Below are 23180 nucleotides of genomic sequence, written 5' to 3'. Positions count from 1 at the left end.
AATCCACATCAACTCCACCAGAATAGACATCTCTGTGGCAGAAGGACTCTCTTCCTGGTTCCACAGAGCTCTCTCCCATGTTAAAGAGTGGGCGGGCATTGCTGGGATGGGTGTATTCATGCTTGGAGGTCTCATGCTCCTACTCTGGTTGTTGTGCAAGCTCAAAGCCCAACAACGGCGAGATAAGGTGGTAATTGCTCAAGCCTTGATGGCAGTAGAAATGGGCGCCTCTCCCCAAGTATGGCTCAACATACTCAAGAAAGAAGCGCAACTTTAGGTTAAGGTAGCCCTTGCACCCTGAGCCCTTGTGGCATTGCACCAGGTTAGGGTACCTGTTCGCTTACCCGAAGCTTCTCATACGAAATTCGGTGCAAGAGGGTCATTGCACAGGCCCAGACCCTTTGTACCGGGCGGTCCCAACGTCAGCTAGAGGGTGCGAGGCACTGCACTGCAAGAGGTCATGGGCCCCTCTGTGAGACATGCCTGATTGCATAAGGGTCAGTGTCCGCATACCCTTCTCCACCAATAGGACATCAAATGTTTCTGGAGATCAGGCCTCTATCTCCACCTCAGCTGACAAGTTCCGCCCTGAGTTTCAACAAAACAAAAAAGGGGGAGATGTTGGTAGCCATACCTGCCGCACCCAAAAATGGCGCCCAGCTTGAGAAAAAGTTGTAGGCAAAACAAAGACTACTTCTGGATAATCCCGCCACTTCCTGGCCGCATACCACATGCTAATTAGACCTTCACCTGCTAACCAATTGGCGTATCGTAGCAGCTATGCTAATGAAGCATCACAGGCAGCGCGCAATCAGCTTGGAGCATGAGAACTATATAGCTAGCCCAGTCTTTCCCTTTGGGTCCTTCCCCTGATGATTGTATCACAAAAGAGCTGAAGATTAAAGCTTTCTGCAGAAGAATCCTGCTGTTGTTGCGTGCTGTTCTTGCCGGCGAGGACGGGGCGTGCGACAGTGGGGGAAAGGGGAGGGCTGTGCAACACAGAGAAGACAAGTAGTGATTCTACAACATCTTACTATGCTGATGAACAGTGATTGTAATGGGGTTTGTGGGGCGGACTTGGGGAAGCAGAGAGCCTAGTAAACATAATGTTCTTAAAAAATAAATAAATAAGAAAATAAATATCAAACAAATATCTGACTTGATTGTTTATAGTTCATGATGCTTGATCAAAACTGAAAGTTTCTGTGATATGACTGCCCTTGCACTGCTCACCATGTAAGAACTTACTCACTATAAGAACTTGTTCACCATGTAAGAACTTATTCGTTATGCTTCAGAAGATTGGAGACTGTTGAGAATTAGGCTTGGGGTTGATTAATGATTGTGCATTGAGTCCCCTATACAGAATTTTATTGTTGTTAACAACCATTTGATCAATAAATATGAGAGATGCCCTCTCAAAAAAAAAAAATTCAGATTTATTGAATGAAAGACATGGCTTATGATTTATAAAGCAATTAAATAGTTGCTGAAGGGGTAGCGTTTAGTGTATTAACAGTTTTTTTTGACTTGTGATTGATGTACATTTGATTAAAAACAGAAACTGTTTGCATTAGGTCACCACAGATTTATTCAACAATCAAATACAGAAAACACAGAAGGGCAAACGTCCAGGTGATGCCCACAGTGCTACCCTTTACTTGATCCTAAGAGCCAAATAGTTTCAGAAGCTAAAGCTATTAAGTTTACAGAGTGTGAAACACCAAAACACTTAAACAAAGACTCTTTATTTCTAAGAAAAGAGGTATATTCTCACATTCTATTCTTGGCTTAAATTTTAATTCTTTCCAGTGGAACCAAACCCTCCTGAACCCCGTTCAGTGTCATCCAAAACCTGACAAGACACAAAGGTGGTGACACAGTATTAACTTCAGATCCTCTTTCAGGACTCTCTAACAAGTCATCTGTAAGACTTTTTATTCTTGCTAAACCATCTTTTCAAAAAGGAGGGTTTCTTAAAAATTAAATTTTAAAATAGCTATGTAAATTAAAATACCGGAAAATTTTTTAAAAAGCTAAGGAAATTAACAGAATTTCAGTGTATTTAAAATGACTTATTATCTGTAGTAATGCTATATAACAGATACGGAAAATATTTCAAAATATTAAAACTAATATTTTAATTCTGCTTAAAATAAGACAAGTCCATATATGCTACTATTTAGTTACAAATGGCATATTATATTCTCAAACAAATTTTTTTTCTTCACTAAAGATGTTATAGCATTCCTTACTAAGCTTTTTTTTTCCTTACTAGGCTTTTATGATACTTACTTGAACTTCCTCTATTTCAGGATAAAAAATCCGTTCACAAATGAGCTGTGCAATTCTATCACCCTTTTTGACTTGAAAGGAAAAAAGAACAAAAGATTACTCGTATTGCATTGATGCATTCTTTATATCCCACCCTGCAGAATGAGAATTGGAAGAGTTAGTATATGTTATTTAGACATACATAACTCATAATTAACTCACTGCATTTATGTGATTATATGTATTTAACATACCTTGAAACTTCTCTTTGCCAAAATTAAATAGTACAACACCAACATTTCCTCTATAATCTTCATCTATGACACCAGCTGGAGAAAAGAAAAATAACATTAGCTTGGTTTGTGCTACCAAAATACTGAGGGTGTATGATTACCTCAAAATCATTCTTGTGTAGCTCTTGAGATTTTTATACTTAGAATTGAATAAGAGGATCTTGCTCCGGTACGATGTAAAGCCTCCAAACTAAGAAATGATACTACTAAAATGCAAATAAGAATTTAGAAAATGGCCCAAATTCTTCAACCTGTCAGCTTTATAAATGACCATTTCCTACTCTAAACTGGAAGCAGGCACTTTGCATCTCAGATGGGTGGCCCTGAATCACTCTCTCCAAACCTATCACCTATCTGCTGCACATCTGCCAAAAAGACTAGAAGAAAATTGTGATTTGGGTTTTAAAAGCTTTTCCTGGGAGCAGCTTCCCACTAATATCCAGATTGAAGTATGATTGAGTCATAAATAAAAGTATCAGAAAACCTGAGCATCTACAGTGGAGTAAGTCACTGCTGACACTGTTAAGCAGGAGTCTAGCAAATACCAGAACATTCTATTTTTATAATAAAAATGGAGCTCAACATTTCAGTTTATATTCTTCCTCTCCTTTTAAGTCACCATCCTTTCTTACAGCACAATCTCTCAGAAGACATTAGCACATAAGCTTAATGATGAATACACTTTTACATAGAGCTTGTGTCATTAGTATCTGTTTGAGATTATAAACACAAGGGCAGCAAATCTTTGCAGGAGAGAAACTTGAGCCAGGGCCCTTCCTGCCTTGGCCCAGAGAGGTATATTTAACAGACTTGTTAGCATTTATCTTTGGGCCAAGAATTTAAAACATTTCCATAAATACAAGTGTAGATAATATAGGTGCACCAGGTCTTCTCATTTCCTTTTCTAATATTGAGACATAATTCACAATTCAGTGGTTTTTAGTGTGTTCTAAGCTATGCAACCACCACCACAATCAATTTCAGAACATTTTTATTACCCCAAAAAGAAACCCCCTACCTATCAGGAGTCACTCCTCGCCCCCCACTCCGCCCCACTGCCAACTTCCTTTTATATGTGTTCATTCTTTCCTCTCAGTTTGTAAAATGCTGGATAGGATTCATGTAAACCGAATTAAATGTAGCTCCATGTTACATCTTCTTATCAACACTCCACTTCCTTAAAAAACTCTTATCAAAGGAAAAAAAATGAAATAAAAATAATCAGGCATTTAGCCCTTATTGCTGGTTTACCAGACTCAAAATTATTTGAAGGTCAACTGGAAAAAAAAAAACATTTTTTTTTAGAACAAGGGTAAACAATCCCTTTCAGTTTTCTCATATAGAAAATAAAAAGCTTTTAAATAAAGTCCCACAATGGGGAAAATATCAGAAAAACCAACATTTTAGATTTTCCCGTGGATTACAGAAGTTTAAATGAATCCCTGTGCTTTATGAATGAATTACTAGGGATAAACGAAATTGAATTCAAGTACTTTTTAAAAGGTTCCTGACACAACACTTGAGAGTTTGAATTAAAGATCTATAGATGTTTAACAGTGACAAGGGTAAGTATAGAAGTTGCTAAAAGGCAGAAGTCGTTCCTATTATGTCTAGACTGAAGGGAACAGTATTTTTTTCTAGTTGCACAGCAAAAAAAAAAATTAACCAATTCAAATACCAAAACTTGGTTTCTTTCTTCACTGCCAGTTAAATTAGTCATTAATATTTTTTGAAAGAATTGCTATAAAGATAGGATCAGCTGTTTCCTATGTTATCAATATGCAAGAAGCTTTGGCTACAGAAAAACTTAAATCAGATTTAATGAAGAAATCCCTCAGTAGATCATGCTATTCCATGCCAGAAAAAATGACCACCGAAGGCCATACAATCTCCATGCTGGAAGATTTGAAGTCAGGCTAGTACTCAGTTATTTTGAATGCCTTAGATAAAGACAATGTGGACTGACTACTCAACTCTTCTGTTTCTACTTTAATAGAAAAATTTTAGATCACACAAAAACAAGTACAAATACATATAAAATAAAAACTAATAATGTTTCCCTATTCTCAAGTACTCAGGTAGCCAAAATATTATGGTAACATTTTACCTATTACCTTCTTTTTCCAATTAAAATATCAGATATCCTTTGGAATTAATATATATATAAATCTTAGCCATTCCTTTTAAATTCTAGATGTGGAAATGCAGGACCATTATTTCTTAGTAACCATTCTCTTACATATTATTAGACATTCAGATTGCTTTTACATTTTCACTTATAATAAACAAAACAGCCCTTTACATATGTCCTTGCATATTAGTGCTTTTTATTCTCATCAGATAGTTTCCAAAAAGCATTCTCCTGGATCCAACAGTGTACACATTTAAAATTTTAATGGATATTGCCAGATAAGTTTGCAAAAAAGGTGTAGCAGTTCAAACTTCTATCAGCGATATTTAAGAATGCCTATTTCCATCGTCCTTGCCAGCACAAGACGGTAGCAATGTTTTTAATTTGGGCCAATGTGATGAGTAAAAAATGGCATCTTATGGTTTAACATTTCCCTGACAACTAGTTAGCTAGAATTTTTTTTCTCCATGTGTTTGCTGTACTTTTGCATGGCCTCTTCTATGTTTTATGTTCTTTCCCTTAGCTATTTGGGTATTTAGCTCTTTTTCATGACTTGAAAATATATTTTTATTTATGGTATCTTCTGCCATACAAAACACTCCTTTTTTGTAAAGGCCTTTGCTATCGATCTGTAAAGCAGTCCTATCACATTCAAATTGTTGGGTGTCTTGAATTCTGCAAAGCCAGGTGATCTACCAAGATTTTATGCTTGACTCAAGGAAATGTGAAAAGCCCTCAACTAACTAAAAGATATGAAGTTGTATGAAGTCAATTATAAAAGGCATGGCAGCAATAAAGGCCTTGATAATACTTCTTTTTTTTTTTTTTAGTATGAATGCCAGCAGTATAAAATTTCCAAGTTCATTTATTATTCAAAGCTGATTATGACCTTCAAGGAAAACCCAAGACTTATTTTTCTCTAAAGGACATAGGCATTAGGGTATTTCTCTTCATGAGAAAGCAGAAAGTATTTTGAAGTTATCACTGGAAAAACCATGCATTGGAACTGGCAGAGTAATTAACTGACTTCAGGCAAAAGTTTTACTGTGTCAAGACTTTGGCATGTCATTTGTTGAAAACCTTCTTCAGTGCAAACCATCCACACCTACCAGATGTGCATTCTGAACAGAATCCTGCATACTCAACTTTTCCCTTTGACCATTATTTACAGTCTGAGATTTCTAACAACATCTCTTTTCTGAAAAATTGTGGCCAACTATGATAAACTTGTGCCTAAGAGACATTTTTAAGATACGGTGTATTCAAGAACTCACCACAATGTGATTTTATGAATAATACCACACCAGCCACCAGGCAAACTAACTTTCCATTTCTTTTACATGAATTGTTTTTTTAAGACAGTTGTTTTAAACAGGGCAAAAATTAGTAACAGTCAGAAAGAAAAGTTTCTACATCAAAAAAAAAATCTGTAAAGCCCCTAGGGGACAGAAACTTTAACTTACAGGGCCTAATATGTATCAAGCAGTGTCATACATTATCACTTAATCCTTCCAAGCTTCTGAGGCAGGCACACTAATTTTAATTTTATAGATAAGAAAACTGAGGTTCAGAGAAGTTAAGTAATAACTAGCCAGTTACTGACAAAGCTGAGACCCAAATCCAATTGTTACTACAAAGCCCATGTTACTTTCACCTTTTCAAATTTTTTTAATACATACAATCTAACAATAAAAATATATAGAACTCACACACCTCACTAAAGAGCTCACTAAAAATAAAATAAAATAAAATAACCCAATTAAAAAATGGGTGGAGGATCTAAACAAACACTTCTCCAAAGAAGAAATTCAGATGGCCAACAGGCATATGAAAAGATGCTCCACATCGCTAATCATCAGGGAAATGCAAATTAAAACCACAATGAGGTAACACCTCACACCAGCTAGGATAGCCAACATCCTAAAGACAAGGAACAAATGCTGGCGAGGATGTGGAGAAAGGGGAACTCTCCTACACTGTTGGTGGGAATGTAAATTAGTTCAACCATTGTGGAATGCAATATGGAGGTCCCTCAAAAAATTAAAAATTGAAATACCATTCGACCCAGGAATTCCACTCCTAAAAATTTACCTAAGGAAAACAAGATCCTTGATTCAAAAAGATATATGCACCCCTATGTTTATCACAGCACTATTTACAATAGCCAAGAATTGGAAGCCATCTAAGTGTCCATCAGTAGATGAATGGATAAAGACATGGTACATATATACAATGGAATATTATTCAGCCATAAGAAGAAAACAAATCCTACCATTTGCAACAACATGGATGGAGCTAGAGGGTATTATGCTCAGTGAAATTAGCCAGGCGGAGAAAGACAAGTACCAAATGATTTCACTCATTTGTGGAGTGTAACAACAAAGCAAAACTGAAGGAACAAAATAGCAGCAGACTTACAGACTCCAAGAAGGGACTAGTGGTTACCAAAGGGCAGGGGTGGGGGAGGGAGGGAGAAGTGGATTGAGGGGTATTATTATGATTAGCACACATAATATAGGTGGGTCATGGGGAAGGCAGTATAGCAAGGAGAAGATTAAGTAATGACTCTTATAGCATATTACTATGCTGATGGACAGTTACTGCAATGGGGTGGGGAGGGTATTTGATAATATGGGTGAATGTTGAAACCACATGTTGCTCGTGTGAAACCTTCATAAGATTGTGTATCAATGATACCTTAATTTAAAAAATACATACAATCTTTTATATCCTTAAATTATAATCCTAAACTACCATACTTGACCTTGTAAAGGTATTTTTGAAAACCAAGCATAGCTGAACCCAGGCAATCCTCAACCCGAATGGGCTATCCATCCCTGCTAGGTCAAACTCAGCAGTCTTCTAAGAACTACCTTTGGGATCCTCTCTTGCCCCACAGCACCACCTAGTGACACCATGGGGAGACAGCCAAGGACAGGCCTCATCCCAAACTCTAATCCCTGCAGTGCAAGTGTAACAGTGAGTCAATTCAGGACAGTGCTTGGTTGGTGAGGGGGTGGGGTGAGGTGATCCCTAGCATCTAATTGCAGTGGAAAGAACAGAGGGATTGGAATTACGGATGGAGATCCTAGTTTTTAACATGTCAACTTGAGCTCATTTAAGCCACTGTCCTCCTCCTTAAAAAGCTTTATAAAAATGGCTGAAGTGCAGAACCTAGCACACCCACTTATCAGAGGGTGAAGACAGCTAGTTAAGTGAAGCACTCCCCCACTATTGATGGGGATAAAGAGAGTTCAGGATAAATGTCTATGGGTCTGTATTCCAGTACAGAGAAGATCCGAAGCAAGGGAACCATATCAGAAAGGTGAGAATTTCCTTACAGTGAGGAGTAGTTAGGGAACCTACAAGGGTGCCTAGCAGAGGACACTGGGGCTCCTCCATGAAAGGGGCCTCACTAGGGAGTTGTTGACTTTGGCAGACATGAGTAGGGCTTTGTTATCAGGGAAATAGTAGCCACTGTGAACTTGCTTGGTAAGAAATGTAGAGAGGAGCACAGTGTTTCCTCTCCTGACCTTAGGGAAAGATTCTTTTAATATTTTGCCAAACATAGATGGTGCTCTAATGAAGTTAAGAAAATTCTTATTAGAAGACAGAGCTGCATTTTCTAGAACCTTTTGTTTAAATAATTTCTTAATAATGATTTAAGCAAAATACAATTGCTTAAATAATGACATAAAAGCTTTACTTCCCCTATAATAACAAACTTTCTTCTTAGAGTCATTTTTTTTGGATTAAATGTGGATTATCACTAAGCCAAGGCAAAAACCCTACCTATCAGATAGTGTCTAATTGGCCTATTAGTAAAATAACATGCATTTCACATATTGATCATTTAAAAATTAAGTATAATCAAATGGTATTTGAAAATATCTTAATTGTCTATTGCTTCAGATATGCAAATTTCAGATATGCAAATAATAAAATCCATTTCCTTTTCTTGAAGATAAAAATAAAATTTATCATTTGTTTACAACCTCTTAAGACAAAGTAAATATTTACAAATATTTATAGAAAAATGTAAATATATTACCTCCTACATCTATGAAGTGTTTTGCAGCCAAACCAGAACGTGGAGCTACAAAACAAAAAAAGGAGATATTGGCTATTTTAAGGGGGAGGAGTAATAATGGACACAGCTTACATAATTGAAGCATGTCACTGTCATCTCCTATAACATCAACATCTTCATCTTAACCTTTGCACACGGTTCTGAATTAAAGGATATATTTACTACACTATATTAAGAAAGTAGAAAATAATTTTAGAAAAATCGGACAAGGTTTAACTGAAAACCAACAAAGCCAATCCCATACAACTTCAGTCAATGGCGGATCCGTGGTGGTACAGCCCTGGGCTGCTGGAGGGATCTGCAAGGTAAGTAAATGGGAACAAACACAGGCAAGTCTTCCAAGACGTATGGTCACAAGGGAGAACTGCAGCTGCCAGGGACACGGACTGAGGAAGAGGACTTTGTTCTCAGATGGGAAGAAGGCAGATCGAGAGAGTCATACACCTAACAAATGAGTAGCAGAGCTTAGTCTAGAATCTGGGACTCCTACTCATGACTCAGGTGCCAAAAGGTATGTCTGTATGAACCAAAGGAACAGGAATAAGAAAAAAGACCTAATATTGGTCAAGCAAAATGCCAAAAACCTTAAGATTTCAATTCCACTATGCATTTATGCATTTTACTCTTACTATACTTTTTATTCTTAAACTGAAAAAATAAAAAGCTAAGTTTACACCTTATACTTGCTGGCTTGAGCATCATCACACCTACCATTATCCTAACTTCCAGTATTTTTTTCCAGACTAACTTAAATCAGGTACTTTGCCAATAAATGCTGCTCCTTCCTGCCTTTACTTTTATTTCATTCCCTCTCCTGATTTCCCCCCACCCCAAAATATTCTAACGAATATTTGGTTGCCAGATAAGAAGACAGCCCATCTTATTTTTCTTGGAAAGGCTGACATACTAATTCTCACACTCATGGTTAACAAGAGTGATGGACAGCCCTCTCTCCCAACACACTTCCATTTGCTCCTTCATGTTTACTCTGAAGTTAGAGAATCATGTTCTTAAAAAGTTTTGAACTCTCTCCAGTGACAACTGACTCACTCCATGGAAGTCAAATATGTTGAATTAGACTCTATTTTGTCCTAGGCCCTCCCACTACGAGGCGTTTCCCTGTAGGGCACTGAAGAATATTCCTTCCCCTAACATACCTCATGGGAGGAGACCCAGATACCCAAAGGGGAAAAGGCTAAATGGCCTGATATACTCTGGGACCAATAGGCGTAAGAAGTTTTACTCTCATAATATAAAACCCTGTGTGCCATTATCCTAAGCCTGTTTGTCATATAACAAATATTAGCTATTCTCATTGCTGTCTTCAAAAAGAAATCTGACATATGCAATTTGATCATTGAAGGGGGGGCTCCAATTAAAAGTCAGCTGTATTTTCAGTTTTTCTCACAGTTGTGAGAACAACCTCCTGAGCCAATGGGAACCTCCTAAAAGCTCAAATAAGGAATTAGAAAAAAAAAGAGGCAAAAGCAGATACGTAAATAAATCAAAGTTTTCAACTGGCTGCATTTGCCATCACAAATGGCACTTCTTTACTTTAGGAAACAGGCCGAGTAATATCCTTTCCTTCATTTATACTCCCAATGAAACTGAGATGAAGGAACATAAAAAGGAAGAGCTCGACAAGTAGTTACCTGTGTCTTAAATCACTCACCTACTCTCCCATAGCACCCGTAAGGAAGAGCGACCTGAATGTCGGTCTTCACAAGGGCTTTCTCCATCGGTGGTACTGAATAATCATAGGCACTGCAAAGATATTGAAAGGAAATAAACAGTACTTATTCATAAAATTGTTTTCATATTTTCTTCCTTGTGACTAAGTGTATAGAATTGCTTCAAATGTTTCATAAAATAATAAAATCTTAGGTCTCAATAATCATCTTACCAAGAATTCAGTACACTAAATTTCCCATTCATATCTTTAAAAAGTTTAGGAAAAAGGTAGAGGTAGGTATTTTCTTTTAGTCTATTATTAAAATGGTGACAACTTTAGCTATAGTCAGTCTCTGAATTTTTTTGGTGAAAGAAGCATCAACATGTAAACTTGTTCTCTGAACAAAATTTTGTTGGGAAACTAAAATACATATTAGCAGAAAAGGGCAGAATCTAGCAGACTTTTAAAAGGTGTATGCTTCATGGTATAAAAAGAGGAAGATAAAAGACAGACCAAGAAAGAAGGGTAAATAATAGCTTATGATAGCTGACATTTAGTAAGCCCTTACTACATGACAGGCACACCTCTAACTGCTTTATATAACTCATTTTATTCTCACAACAATCCTCAATTAGGGAAAGAGAGCAGAAGGAAAGGGAAAAATGGGTGGACAACATAAGGTGAAGGTGGGAGATAGAGAGAGCTGTGTCATATCTGTTCTTCTGGTTTTAGTAGTTGACCAAGCTTACCAAAGCTGTGGCCATGAACTTCACTGGTGGAGGAAGAAAGCTGAGTGCTGTAAACAGGCCCCGAGGACACTGCTAAGAAATTAATTCTCTAAGACCCACACAGCAAATGATGCTTCTGTTGCTATTCCTGTAGTCCCCTCCTTAACAGAAATTTAAGAGTTTTTTACAATGAACGGAACTGGAGGATACTTCAGAGATCTTAATTAAGACTGGTAAAGCAGTATTATATATTAGAATATAAATATTTCATATATATTTTTTCATTGAAATTTCCTCTCTTTAAATATTTAAACCCTAATTTATTAAAGAGATAAATTATTTCCATGTGTATGTCAGTATATAGAAAATCACCTTTGTTTGCTAGGCATGTTTTAAAGTACCTTAAATCTATCTACATCAACTCTACTTTTATCCATCAAAGTTAAGGGACTTAACTACATCCCTTTGGGCTGTAAGAGTCTGTACCTCACTTTTCTTTTTCTTTCTTTTCCCCATTACTATCAACCCACACTCCTTTCTTCCCTTGTCCCTGTACTTAATGACTTAGACCAGTGGGTCTCACATTAGAATTATCTGGGATGCTTTAAAATAAGTCTAAGATTTAGTACTGTGGTAAACCCTCCTTCCCCTCACATCACTTTCCCCCTACCGTAATGGTTCTAACTGGACACAAACTGTTGTGACGATTAAATAAAATAGCAAATGATAAACATTTTAGTACAGATATGAGTGCTGTACAAGTGAAAAGGTGGGAGTATAGCGACATGCCTGCTTTTCATATTCAGGCCCTTTCTGAAATTCCCAGCCTTTGGGTGAACTTAAAAAATATGAATGTATAAAGAAATTTTACTAACTTTTTAAGACACAAAGAGCCTTCATTAATCTATCTTAGGTATTTTCACACTCAGTACCTAGACTGCCGTTAAGGCTTTTCTTTCTGTTGAGCGCAGCATCAGCAGGTTACTGCGTGCTGGCCAACGTGGGCCTTACTCATCTCTACTTTCCACTTGTTAAGGGTCCTATAAAGGTTGCAAAGCAACACCTGTGTGGACATTTATAGATATTTAATCACTACTCTGCACTCTTGGCCCAAATCCCTACTGAATATATGCTAAAGAGGAAAACTAAAATTCTCAACGTAAAAATAAGGCAGAAACCCTACATATATGCAAAAAAGGTTTCTGTAATCTTTTAAGTGAAAGTTTCAAACTGAGGCAGCAGACGGTCAGAATATAAGCTAACAGGTCTGAGAGCTCCGTAACCCCGGAGTTGGACCTTCTTCGTGGGGCGGTAGCGATGGAGGGGGCACGGGCGCCGGCGGTCCCCACTCACCTGTACAGGTCATAGCCCGCGGCGCGCGCGGACCCCTTGGAGGGGGCGGTGGCGTTCTCGGAGAGCCGGGCAAAGCGGAGCCGCATGCCGCCCTCCAGCGCAGCCCGGGCCCGCTTGCTGGGGGAGACGGCGGGGGTGTCTTCAGAGCAGGGCATGGCGAGGGACGCGAGCCGAGGGCGAAAAGGGGAACAAGAGAGCCCACAATGAGCCGCAGCGCGCACACGGAACTTTAAATTTCCCGCCAGCAACTCCCCGCCCGCGCCATCTCCCGCTGGACGAGCCCATAGTTCTGGCTGAGAGGGGAGGCAGATCCAACTTGTTCGCTGGAAGCCCTTTCGGAAAGCAGACTGGGTGGGGATCGGACACCACTGCGCGTTTTTAGGCTTTCTACAGTCAGCGCACAGGTCCAACGTACAGGGCAGCTTCGGTGGCCTACCCCAATATGCACACGAGAAAACAAGCGCCTCCCCCATTTGGCGGCCCGAATGGACTCGCTGCAGCGCCGTGGGGGCCGCATGCACTCCCACCTCCCCGGGCGCCTACAGCGGAGGGCGCTCCGCTCCCGCTCGCCCGCCTTCACGAGCCGCTGGCGGCGCCCCCGACCTCCCCAAGTCTGGGAAAGCGTGTCCTTCAGGTGTGGGCCCCGTCATTACTGGCGCCGCGGGGGCCTCGGCCCAGGCAGCGAGCGCTGGACAGCGGCCGGAGCAGCCCGACTCCTGGCGGGGCGGGGTGGAGGGGCGGGCCTGGCCGGGAGAAGCCCGCGGCCTGGGCTCTCGGCCGGGCGCTGCACGCGACCCTAGGCACTGGGCGGAGCAGAGGCGGAAGGAAACAGCCAAGCGCGGGGAGAGGGCAGAGGGGAGTCATTTGCTCCGGCGTTGGGGTGCTAGTCGCCGCGTCAGGTCCTGCAGGCACGCGCCGGTTCCGCGCCCTAAAGACGCCGCTCGGTAATGTGACCTCGGAAGCAGTAACAGCGGGCATCCGACGGGACGTGCACGGAGGCGGCGCCTGGGTCCCGGGAAACGCAGCTCGTCCTGACCGCGGCGGCCGCCAGGGGCTCCTTTGCCTCCCTCCCTAGACCCTTATCATTTTTCTGGCCTCGTATTCCGGGACTGTTTTGAGGCCCGAAATTTGCCCCAGCGCTCTGCGGTTTACCTGGGGCGGCGCCGCCCGCCGCCATGACGCCTCAGGTTCTAATCTCGAGGGCCTCAGAAGCAACGGAACCGCATCACCGTGCCCGTGACTGTCGCCGCGCTCAGTGCTGCGCCCTAGGCTGTGGGCATGGCAGCGTGTTCGACTTCCTCACACACGTAAAGTGCAAGGGCACTGGGGGTTTGCTCTTTAAGCGGGGCGGGGTCTTCAGGACCCTTCAGTTTAATAGTTTTGGATGACGACACAAGCACTGAAGGGTCCGGTAACTCCGGTCGAAAAACCCATCTCCTAGCCCTGAGCAAATTACCTTTGAGACCGAAATCAGTCAAAGGGAGAAGTAAAGTGGAAGAAATCTGTTTATTGTTTATAACCAGTCCTCCACTTACCTGTGCAGCAAAAAGGGACCCCACCCAACCTCTGGTCCAAATCTGCCCTCGGTCCCCCCTGTAATTACCCGTTGATACTAATTACCTATTGATACGGAGATGGACTACTCTCCACCCCTTGGAAACGTCTATTGATATGGAGATGCAGTAAAGCCTGGCTAGGGATTCTGGAAATAATGCAATTTTATTCACAGCCCCGCTGGTTTAATTGTCAGTGGGGAGGAGTATAGGCAGTTGTACACTGATTTTTCTAGGATTCACTTTAACTCGTTACCTCCGGTACTGACGCAAAACTCTAGAAACCAAGTTGTACCTTCTCAAAATAAATACAAACTGTAGAGCAGTTTTAGAAAAACGGCAAATAAAAGTGTTAGGGTATTATTGGGGAAGTTGGGAGTCCATACACATCCTTTGGTTTAGGCTTTGTGTGTTTCAAGTCTCAGAAGGCCTTACCTGACAAACAACTGAACACCTTGACTAAAGTTAGGTGCCCTGTCTTTCCCCACCACCATTTTCTGTCCTAGTTAGCTTTTTTCTATTCATGTCACTTATTGCTGCAACCTGTACTATGTATTTTCTTGTTCACTAATTGCTCTAGTACACCTATGCTCTGTGAGGGCAGGCACCATTTATGTCCTCATTCACTATGTGTTCTTGAGGCCTACCTTAGTGTCTGGCTTAGCATGGTGCTTGAGAAATACTTGTTATGAAAGAGCAAACCGGGACCGACTCCATTTTGTTCTGTGTCCTCCATCTTGAGGAACTATGTCCCCGACATGACCCCTTTCTGGGAAACTTCCCTCGCCAACCTCCCTGGCCAATCAGCCAAGACCCGCACCCTCCCCAGCCAATCAGCTAAGGCCACAACCATCACCCCACCAACTGCCCCTAGACCCCTACAAAACCTTTGTGCTTTTTCGCTCGCTCTCTCCAGCATCTTGCCACTGAGTCCGTGCAGATAAGAGATTGAGCTCGAGCCAGCTCGAAGAAAGGCTCTTTGCTTTTGCATCGGACTAGGCTCCCTGGTAGTCTTTGGGGATCATGAATTCTGGGCATAACAGTTACATGAAGGAATGATAGAGATCTGATTGCTTAGTTCATCAGGACCCTGTGTATGATCACTTCTCAAAGTCTTGATTTTTCTGTCCCCTCCTTTAATTTTTAATCAAAAGTGTTTTTCCATATAATGCTTTTTCAAGGCCTATAATGAAAAACAGTAATCCTTGCCCTGCCTCTTCACAAATATCCCCGAAGTCTCATTCCTTGGGAGCCATACTGCCAATTATTTTTTGGCTGTTTCTACTGAAATTTATATCCCTGTTTCTAAATTACATGTTGCTATTTTTTTTTAATGACACAGAAATTATCTTCTGAAATTGGGTAATTGAGGCTTAGGTATATTGCCCCTCTCACTACTCCATTCTGAAAGTAGTTGTAGCAGTTTTTGGATGTCAGCAGTTAGTATTTACTTTATCATGATTATGTAAATATCATTCAAGGCTGAGACGAGTAATGTAGTATGATCATTTCCTTTTTTTACACCTATCCCCATCAAGTTAGTAACTGCCTTGTTTTTGCATTTGTTTTTGTTAGTGGTGGTGGTTTTGATTTACCTATTACTTGTTTTTTCCAAATACTCCCAGGGGATCCAATACCTCAAACATCTGTCACACTCAATGAAACACTGAAACACCAAGTCCCCTGTCAGTTCCAACCTCCCCTCCCTCACTCTTGTGTTCTTGCTGCAGTCGGTGCAGCAACCCTCCAGTCCTGCTGACTGGCTGTCATTCTGGGACTTCCTTTTGCCCCTCTCTTGTATTGGAGCCCTGGTTTTATAGATCTAGTGTCTTCTTTTTGGTTTACTCTGTCATTTTGCTGAAGGACTTTTTCTAGTAATTTCCTAAGGAAGTCCACATTAGAGATAAATTGTTTGAGTCCTTGCATATCTTAAAATATAATGACTGTAACGACTCCCTTTGCCCACATCCAGATAAATCTCACTTCACTCATGAAACTTTCTTACAACCAGTAGTGAGCTCTGCCTTGTCTTATCTCTTATAACACTTTCTATATCATCCATTAGCCATACACTCCCATTGTGTAATCTTTTCATGCAAGTGCATTTCATCTTTCACATTAATAAGAGTCATAAACTTTTATGAATCCTTCAAAGCACCTACTTCAGTGTTTCCAACAAAATTATTTGGCTCCTTACAATACCTAGCCTCAAGAAAGTATTCTGCTATATCTTCGATTAATGTGGATACAGAAAGTATTTATTATTGTCACTTTTCATCGAAGGTTATTTTAGATTGAAAAGAGAAAAGGTCACAGTCCTGGAAAAGAGTAAGAGTATGCATTTAATAGGATATTCCCTATGACATAACTGGATATGAAAATGTGTAATTGATATATAGCTTGATTAGAAAATATACCTTAAGTTCAAGGTACTATAGTAAAGAACAAGACCATAGTTTCTTTCATTCTGTTTCTTTATTAGAATCTATCAAGTATGCTGATTAACTCAGTTACATAAGTCTAGTGTGAACAGGTTGAGAGCAAGTCAGTACACTACAAGCAAACCTGACCTTCCTTTCTTTGCCGTTTTAGAGTTTTCTAACAGACTTACATGGTGATTACTTTATGCCAGGGATGTTCTAAGTGCTTTATTAACTCATCACAGCAACCAGAGAAAACAAGTGCGGTTATTACCCTCAGATTACATGTGGGGAAACCGAAGCACAGAGAGGTTAAATAATTTGCCCAAGATCCCCAGATCACAACAAAAGAGACGGAGCCAGGGTTCAACTTCCAGTAGTCTGGCTGCAGAGTCCTTGCACTTAGCCACTCTGCTCTGTAGGTGTCTGTGGGCCTGTTGAAGCTATGATACCTCTTCTGAATCCTGAGCCTGCTACTGACCATGTTCTCCAGGTCTGGGAAAGACGTGTGGTAAATAACCAGGCATTCCCAGCTGGTCATACCCTCCTTGTTGAAACACTTCTTCACCGGGCCACACTGGTTTTCCTCCCCACCTCACTGACTATGTCTTCTCAACTTCCGTTCTTGTTCAAGAGAAAAGGCCTTGAGGTCTCTTGCTTTCTCCAGGACTTGCCTCACCTAAAAATAGTCTCCTCCTAGGCATCAGTAAATGCTTTATTTACCCTATTTGATTTTTCTTCATAGCTTGTACTGCTACATGAAGTTACATATTCACTCATTTCACTTCTTTTCCACTAGTCTGTAAACTCGATGATAGACTTAATCTATCTTAATTTGGGTTCTTTTCTGATATTCTGTTTCTTTTTACCCTTTACCTTAAAAATTTTTTATTTTAATTAATTTTAATTTAATTATCATCTCACATTTCCTTCTGCTGACTTAGAAGTTTTACTCTGATCTATTAAGTAAATGAAACATGGAAGCTTAACTCATCAGGGTCTAAAATCTAAAAAAATTAGTACCTTTCTCCTGGATAACACAAAGACTTTAAAATGCTTTGACTCCATTAATCCTTCCTTTGACATATATACAATTATATAATTACTATCTAGTATTTTAAGTGTATCTTTTCTTTGAATCTCAATAAACATTATTATCATCACTTCTTGTAGTCACTTTAAAAAATGTTTACCCAGACTTTCACCACTTTCTTTGCTTTTCTTTCTGCGTCTCAGATTTCCATCTCGGATTACTGTCCTGTTGCTTGTACATCCTATGGAGAGGTTCTCTACAGGTGAACTTTCTCAGTTTTTGTCAGTTTGGACAAAACTCCTGAACTTGTCCTCAGGGGGAATACATTCTTTGACAAGTATTCAGAAATGAAAGAGGTGAGAAAATTAAAGGAAAATTACCATAATTGCCCCAAACTGCACAATTTTAGTGTATGTGAATTCAGAACATTCCAATGTGGTCCAAGATACCTCATTTTTTAATGCCACAGTTCACTTTTACTAGAAATATGTGTAAGTCAAGAAGATAGAAGCTATCCATTGGGTTCTGATACCAAAATCTAGACATTCTCCTTTGTTTCAAGCCCAGAGTATTTTACACCGAGGATAAAGCACCAGCACACAGCTGAGAATGGGTGAGACATATGCCTGTCTTTTGTAAAAGGGCAGTTGAAATAAGGGAGATGGGAAAGAACTAGTTATATGTCTGTCTTTTGTAAAAGGGCAATTGAAATAAGGGGGGTGAGAAATAACTAATATACAGGCAGATCAATTTGAGTGAAAAGTCCATACATTTGTTGACTACCTGGAAATTCATTCTTTTAACCAAGCTTTCTATATAAAAAGCTTTCTAGATCACTAAAAGGATACCACCAGGATGCCTCCTGGAATGGTTTGTTTCCCCAGGAATATCAAAGCCCAATTTGAAAACACTAAACTAGCATATAACTTGTGAAACCCACAAGAATGCTCCTGCCAAGCTCTTGGGAAGAGCACAAAGATAAATACATATAGCCTTTCAATTTCCCAAGAGTAGCACATAGATTTTAAGCACATGAGTAGCTCAAGAGATTGATACTAAACTGAGTGGCAGTTAGATGGGTAAAGAGCTAGCACAGAGTCAACAAAACAAGCATTTGTTGCTAGAAAACTATTTTGGACTAACTCACAAATAACTGCAGCATTGTATTACAAAAATTCAAGGGGGATCAAAATAGTTAACATAAAAACTCAGGACTATAGTTCTCATTAAAATATTGAATAGCTAAACTCTTAACACAATCATCGTGAAAACCTGACTCTGAATTATGCTAATGTGTGTTGGAGTACCAGGAGGTGAGATTTCTGTAATTACAATCCAGAGAAGGACTATTGTTATTTCATTTTAAAGCATCATTGGCTTTTCAGGAAGTAAAATAAAAGCAAATGGCTTAAGAGCCAAGTACATATGAGAATCATCTAGAAAGCTTGGTCAAATACCCATGTCCAAACCCCACTACAAACTGACTACTCAGAATATCCAGCATGATTCTTGTTGACCACCCTGGTTTAGGACCACTGCTTTGGGGGATTTATTCCTAGAAAATCTGCTGGGATCAAGACATGCTGGAAAGAATTCCTTCACAAGTAATCAGTATTATGAGCTTTACCAAAGCCACTGAACTCTGATAAAGACTCCATTACTTGATAGAGACTTTTGATAAAGACTCCATTACTTGTAATACACAGGCAGGTTATATTAGTTCATTATATAGGCAGGTCCCCAGGGCCTTTGTTCTTAGCAATAACTTTGTAGTATAATTTCACTAAGAACAGTTGCAGACCAGCCAGCATTCAGAATATATGCTTGTCTCTTGGTTAAGCCAAATAGAGACCATTAAAGCAAGTCACAAAAGGTGTCCCACCAACAGTTAAATAGGACTAACAGTCAAAAACTTACTGTAGAAGGTAAGATGAATTTTGAGCAATCAGAAATGTGATATAGCTGACAGTTTTAACTAAGATTAGGCAAGAGGAAAGGCTTAGGGAAAGGGGCATTATATGGACTAAACTGGAAAGCTGTTCAAGAACTAAGTCAGCTCTAGACTTCTACTGTCTTTCCTGGCTCATATGATCTCTTTCAAATCATGTGTCCCTCTTTCATCTTTGAAGGGCATCTGATTAGATAGCCATATAATGTATTGTAATGTGACCATTCCTACTGACTAGGCCCTGGTGCAGAGATTAATTCTATGACCCACCCTGGGCAGAGCAGCAGAACTGGTTTCACTCCAGCATACCAACTGTTTTATCAGTAGGGCAGTGTAATTGGCAAACACCACAAGACTGTTAAACTGCCCAGTGTACTCCCATTGTTAAACATGTTTGGTGATAAAATCCCTGGAAAATTCGGTTGACTAGTCTCTCCAGGGGATCTTTTCAGGTCTTCTCTGCAATAGTCACTAACCTTCCAACCTAACCTTCAGTGGGTCCACAGAAGGCATGTCCAGAGAAGGAACATCAGAGAAGATCTGATGTTCAGAAGAGCTTAGTTCAAAAAATTGCCATTTGTGGGCTCTTGAACAGAGTAATCAAAAAATAGAATGATATTTGACAAGAGTCAAGTGGAATAAAAGTGTCTGAGGCGTTTGTAACCCATGTCTACAGCTTCCTGGTATGTTCATAATTAAACTTTTTTTTTTCTCCTACTTAAAAAAAAAAGTGTCTGTGGTGAACAGGAGATTAGAGAGGCTGGAGAAGTCAGAAGTTTTCTACAGTGCTAATCCAAGCTTTGGGTGTTAAAGACTGTGTAAGTTTCCTATTGCTGCTATAACAAATGACCAGAGCAAATTACCTTAGTGGTTTAAACAAAACAAATGTATTGTTGACAGTTCTTTCCAACAAGGGCTTCCCTGGGCTAAAATCAAGGTGGTAGCAAGGCTGTAATCATTTCTAGCTTCTCTATGAAAGAACCATTTCCTCACCTTTTCCAGCTTCTAGAGGCTGACCTCCACCTTCCACCTGCAAAGACAGCAACAGCAGGTTGAGTCCTTCTTATGCTGCCATTTCTTTGGCTCTCAGATGATAGCTGGGAAAGTTTCTCTGATTTTAAAGACTTATGTGATTAGATTGGGCCCACCCCAATAATCCAAGGTAATCTCTTTATCTCAAGGACAGTAATATTCATCACATCTGCAAAATCCCTTCTGCCTTATAAGGTAATACATTCACAGGTTCCTGGGATCTTTGGAGGCTGTTACTATGTCTACCACAAACACTGAGAACAGTTATTTTAAGCAAGCAATAGGACTTAACTTTTAGCTGACTTGATGATGCATAAAGTCAGTTTGGTATGGAAATGGGGTGGAAGAGGTGGAAGACAATATTGGGATCAAGCATTAGTCATTTGGCTAATTTCACCCCTTTACAACCATTCTAAGACATGTGAAGGTCTGTCTTCCTGCTGTCTTCAAGAAGAACAACCTGGTAGTTATGAAAGCATGTGTGTCTTGGGGAAGCTTCTAGATCTAGGATCAATAGGCCCTACAAAAGCAGGCCTGTCCTGCTCCTGAGTGTTCTCAGGGATGAGTTTATTTTCTTACCTTCCCTGTGAGCACCGGTGCCTCTCACATTGGCTGCCATTTGCCAGGAACCATCTGCCTCCTTCTGCTCCTCTATTCTGATGTGGACCCCATTTTGTCAGGTCCACTTTCTGGGTGGAGCAAGTGGGGCCAGGGAGCAAGTTATGGAGAATGATTGTAGAAACAGATGGAGATGTTGGGGCCATACTGGAATCGGTACATGAATGGAGACCCACTGAGTGGTTGATTTGGGTGCAGGCATATCTTGTGGCAATCATTCCAAGCAGAATGTGAGCTGAGAGCCTTCCTGTACAACTGAGGATAGGGGATGGCTTGAAGAGAAAGGATGCCTAGTTAAGACATAAACTCAGACAGTTTTGATATCTTTATTTCTCAGTCTCATTGGTTGCACATGATTTCCTCCATGACATCAAACAACTGTTGTATGATTTTTCTGTTGGTAGCACACAATTTTTCCAAATTAAAAAAAAAAGAGACAGGAATAAAAAGGTTATGCTTTTCATCCATGTCTGTGTAAACAAACCCAGTAATTACCATAAACTCAAATTGTCGCTGAAAGTCTCCATATTTTAATGTGCATACTGTTGCTATTGCTACTAAATCTCTGCATACATATATCCTGGGAAGTTAATCCTGAATTAGGAATCAGAAAAACTGATTAAAATAAAATTGGGCCACATCCATGATTTTTATATTCATAAAATTCGGAATTTCTGTGATAAAATGTGCAATGCAAATTGAATTATCTTCCAGAGCAATAAAGAGAAAGAAATTGAAACAATGGTAAAATATGGGTATCCATGCAGAGAGATGTATGAATTAGGTTTGCTGTGGTTTCGGTTGATTGTGATTCAATATTCTGCCCCTCTGAAACAACCTTTACTTACTAGGCTGCACAAACTCAATTCTCTTCAGTCTAAAGTGGATATTATCCATTTTTCATTTAGTAACAGTTCCTCCAATTTTACATTTTTATCAAAAGAGGTTTTTCACTGAATTTTGAAGATAGTATTATTTATTCTCATAATTATTTTAATCACTGTCTTTCCTGATTGCCTTTTGGACAAAAGAGCAGTTGTAAATAAATATTCAAAGAAAAGTCAGGAAGGTGAAACATTGTTTTTGTGCCAGTAAAGCAGACAAGGGCCAGGGGAAATTGAGTATTAAAGAAATAATGTAGAAATTCAAGACTCCACATTTTAATGAACTGGACTAATTGGAACTTGTATGGTATATTATCTTTTCTTTTTCCCTCCTGGCCACCCTCCATCCCTCTCTACCCTGTCCTCTGCCCTGGGAGGCTGCCCTGTATGGAACGTGTCACCACTGAGCTCTCCTGTCCTTTGGCTTCCATTTGGCTTTAACAATAGATCCCCAGCTGTAGGTCAGAGGGAGAGGAAAGGGTAAGGTCCCATCAGAGGTTAGGGTCCCCTCTGGATGGCTGTGCCCCTCCACTGAATACCACTGCTCTTGTTAAGGTTGCCCTTTCTTCCAGGCTCTGGAAACTCCTCTCCTTTCCTTCACGCCTGGGCACTATTATAGACTTCAGGGCACTGCACTCTCCTTTGTGGTTTTGGCTTCTCATATCTTTCCCCTACCTTTTAAATACCCCCTTTATAAGCCCTCCTCGAACCATCCTAATTTGAATGTGCTCTGTTTCATGTTGTAACCATTATGAAACAGAATATGGTTCACCCAGTCCTATATCTAAATTCTTCCCATATTTGGGGGCATGAACATCTCTTACCAGGTCTACTAAGTGATCTCCCTACTTCTACTCTTTATGGCTCAAAATCTTCTAAAGGTGTCCCATCACAAATGGAATAAAATTCAGATTCCTTATGATGGCCCAAGGCCCTGTTTGCTCAGGCTCTTATCATGTAATTTCTTCTTAAGTCACACTCATCTCCTAGGTTCTGGAACATACCAAGTTCTCTTTTGCTTGAAGATCTTTGTCCATATTGTATGCTGTACCTAGATTGTCTGCTCCCTGCTCTTCATATGGTTAGCCCTGTCAAAGGCAAATACTCAAGATGTGAAGAGATAGATTTCATTCAGGCTACTGCAACAGGAA

The 23180-nt window shown here is 40.0% G+C and overlaps 1 protein-coding gene across 4 annotated transcripts; it reads right to left on the bottom strand.

Moving 5' to 3' along the window:
• Positions 1-1727: 1727 nt before the first annotated feature.
• DUT (deoxyuridine triphosphatase) lies at positions 1728-13848 on the bottom strand. 4 transcript variants are annotated; one of them, XM_036924507.2, is made up of 7 exons: positions 13694-13848; positions 12542-12680; positions 10461-10552; positions 8750-8794; positions 2529-2603; positions 2296-2366; positions 1728-1855 (listed from the first exon to the last, which is right to left on the bottom strand). In XM_036924507.2, the coding sequence occupies exons 1-7, from the start codon at positions 13716-13718 to the stop codon at positions 1799-1801; spliced, it is 504 nt and encodes a 167-aa protein (XP_036780402.2). In that variant the 5' UTR covers positions 13719-13848; the 3' UTR covers positions 1728-1798. The 4 variants fall into 4 exon arrangements, with proteins under 4 accessions (XP_036780402.2, XP_036780401.2, XP_036780404.2 ...); XM_036924506.2 differs by lacking the exon at positions 13694-13848 and adding an exon at positions 13195-13511; XM_036924509.2 differs by lacking the exon at positions 13694-13848 and adding an exon at positions 13069-13208.
• Between the last annotated feature and the right edge of the window lie 9332 nt (positions 13849-23180).

This window comes from Manis pentadactyla, chromosome 11 (assembly GCF_030020395.1).
Source record: "Manis pentadactyla isolate mManPen7 chromosome 11, mManPen7.hap1, whole genome shotgun sequence".
In the NCBI taxonomy this organism is placed as follows: Eukaryota; Metazoa; Chordata; class Mammalia; order Pholidota; family Manidae; genus Manis; species Manis pentadactyla.
Note: the sequence above shows the minus strand (reverse complement) of the source record. Positions and strands in the feature narration are given on the sequence as shown.

Excerpts from the sequence above, each read along its gene's own strand:
- DUT (XM_036924506.2), bottom strand. The coding sequence starts at position 13,405 with ATGACTCCCCTCTGCCCTCTCCCCGCGCTTGGCTGTTTCCTTCCGCCT. Across the intron at positions 12,681-13,194 it reads CCGAGGCCCCCGCGGCGCCA|ACACCCCCGCCGTCTCCCCC; the intron begins GTAATGACGGGG and ends CCTGCTCTGAAG. Across the intron at positions 8,795-10,460 it reads CGGGTGCTATGGGAGAGTAG|CTCCACGTTCTGGTTTGGCT; the intron begins GTGAGTGATTTA and ends TTTGTTTTGTAG.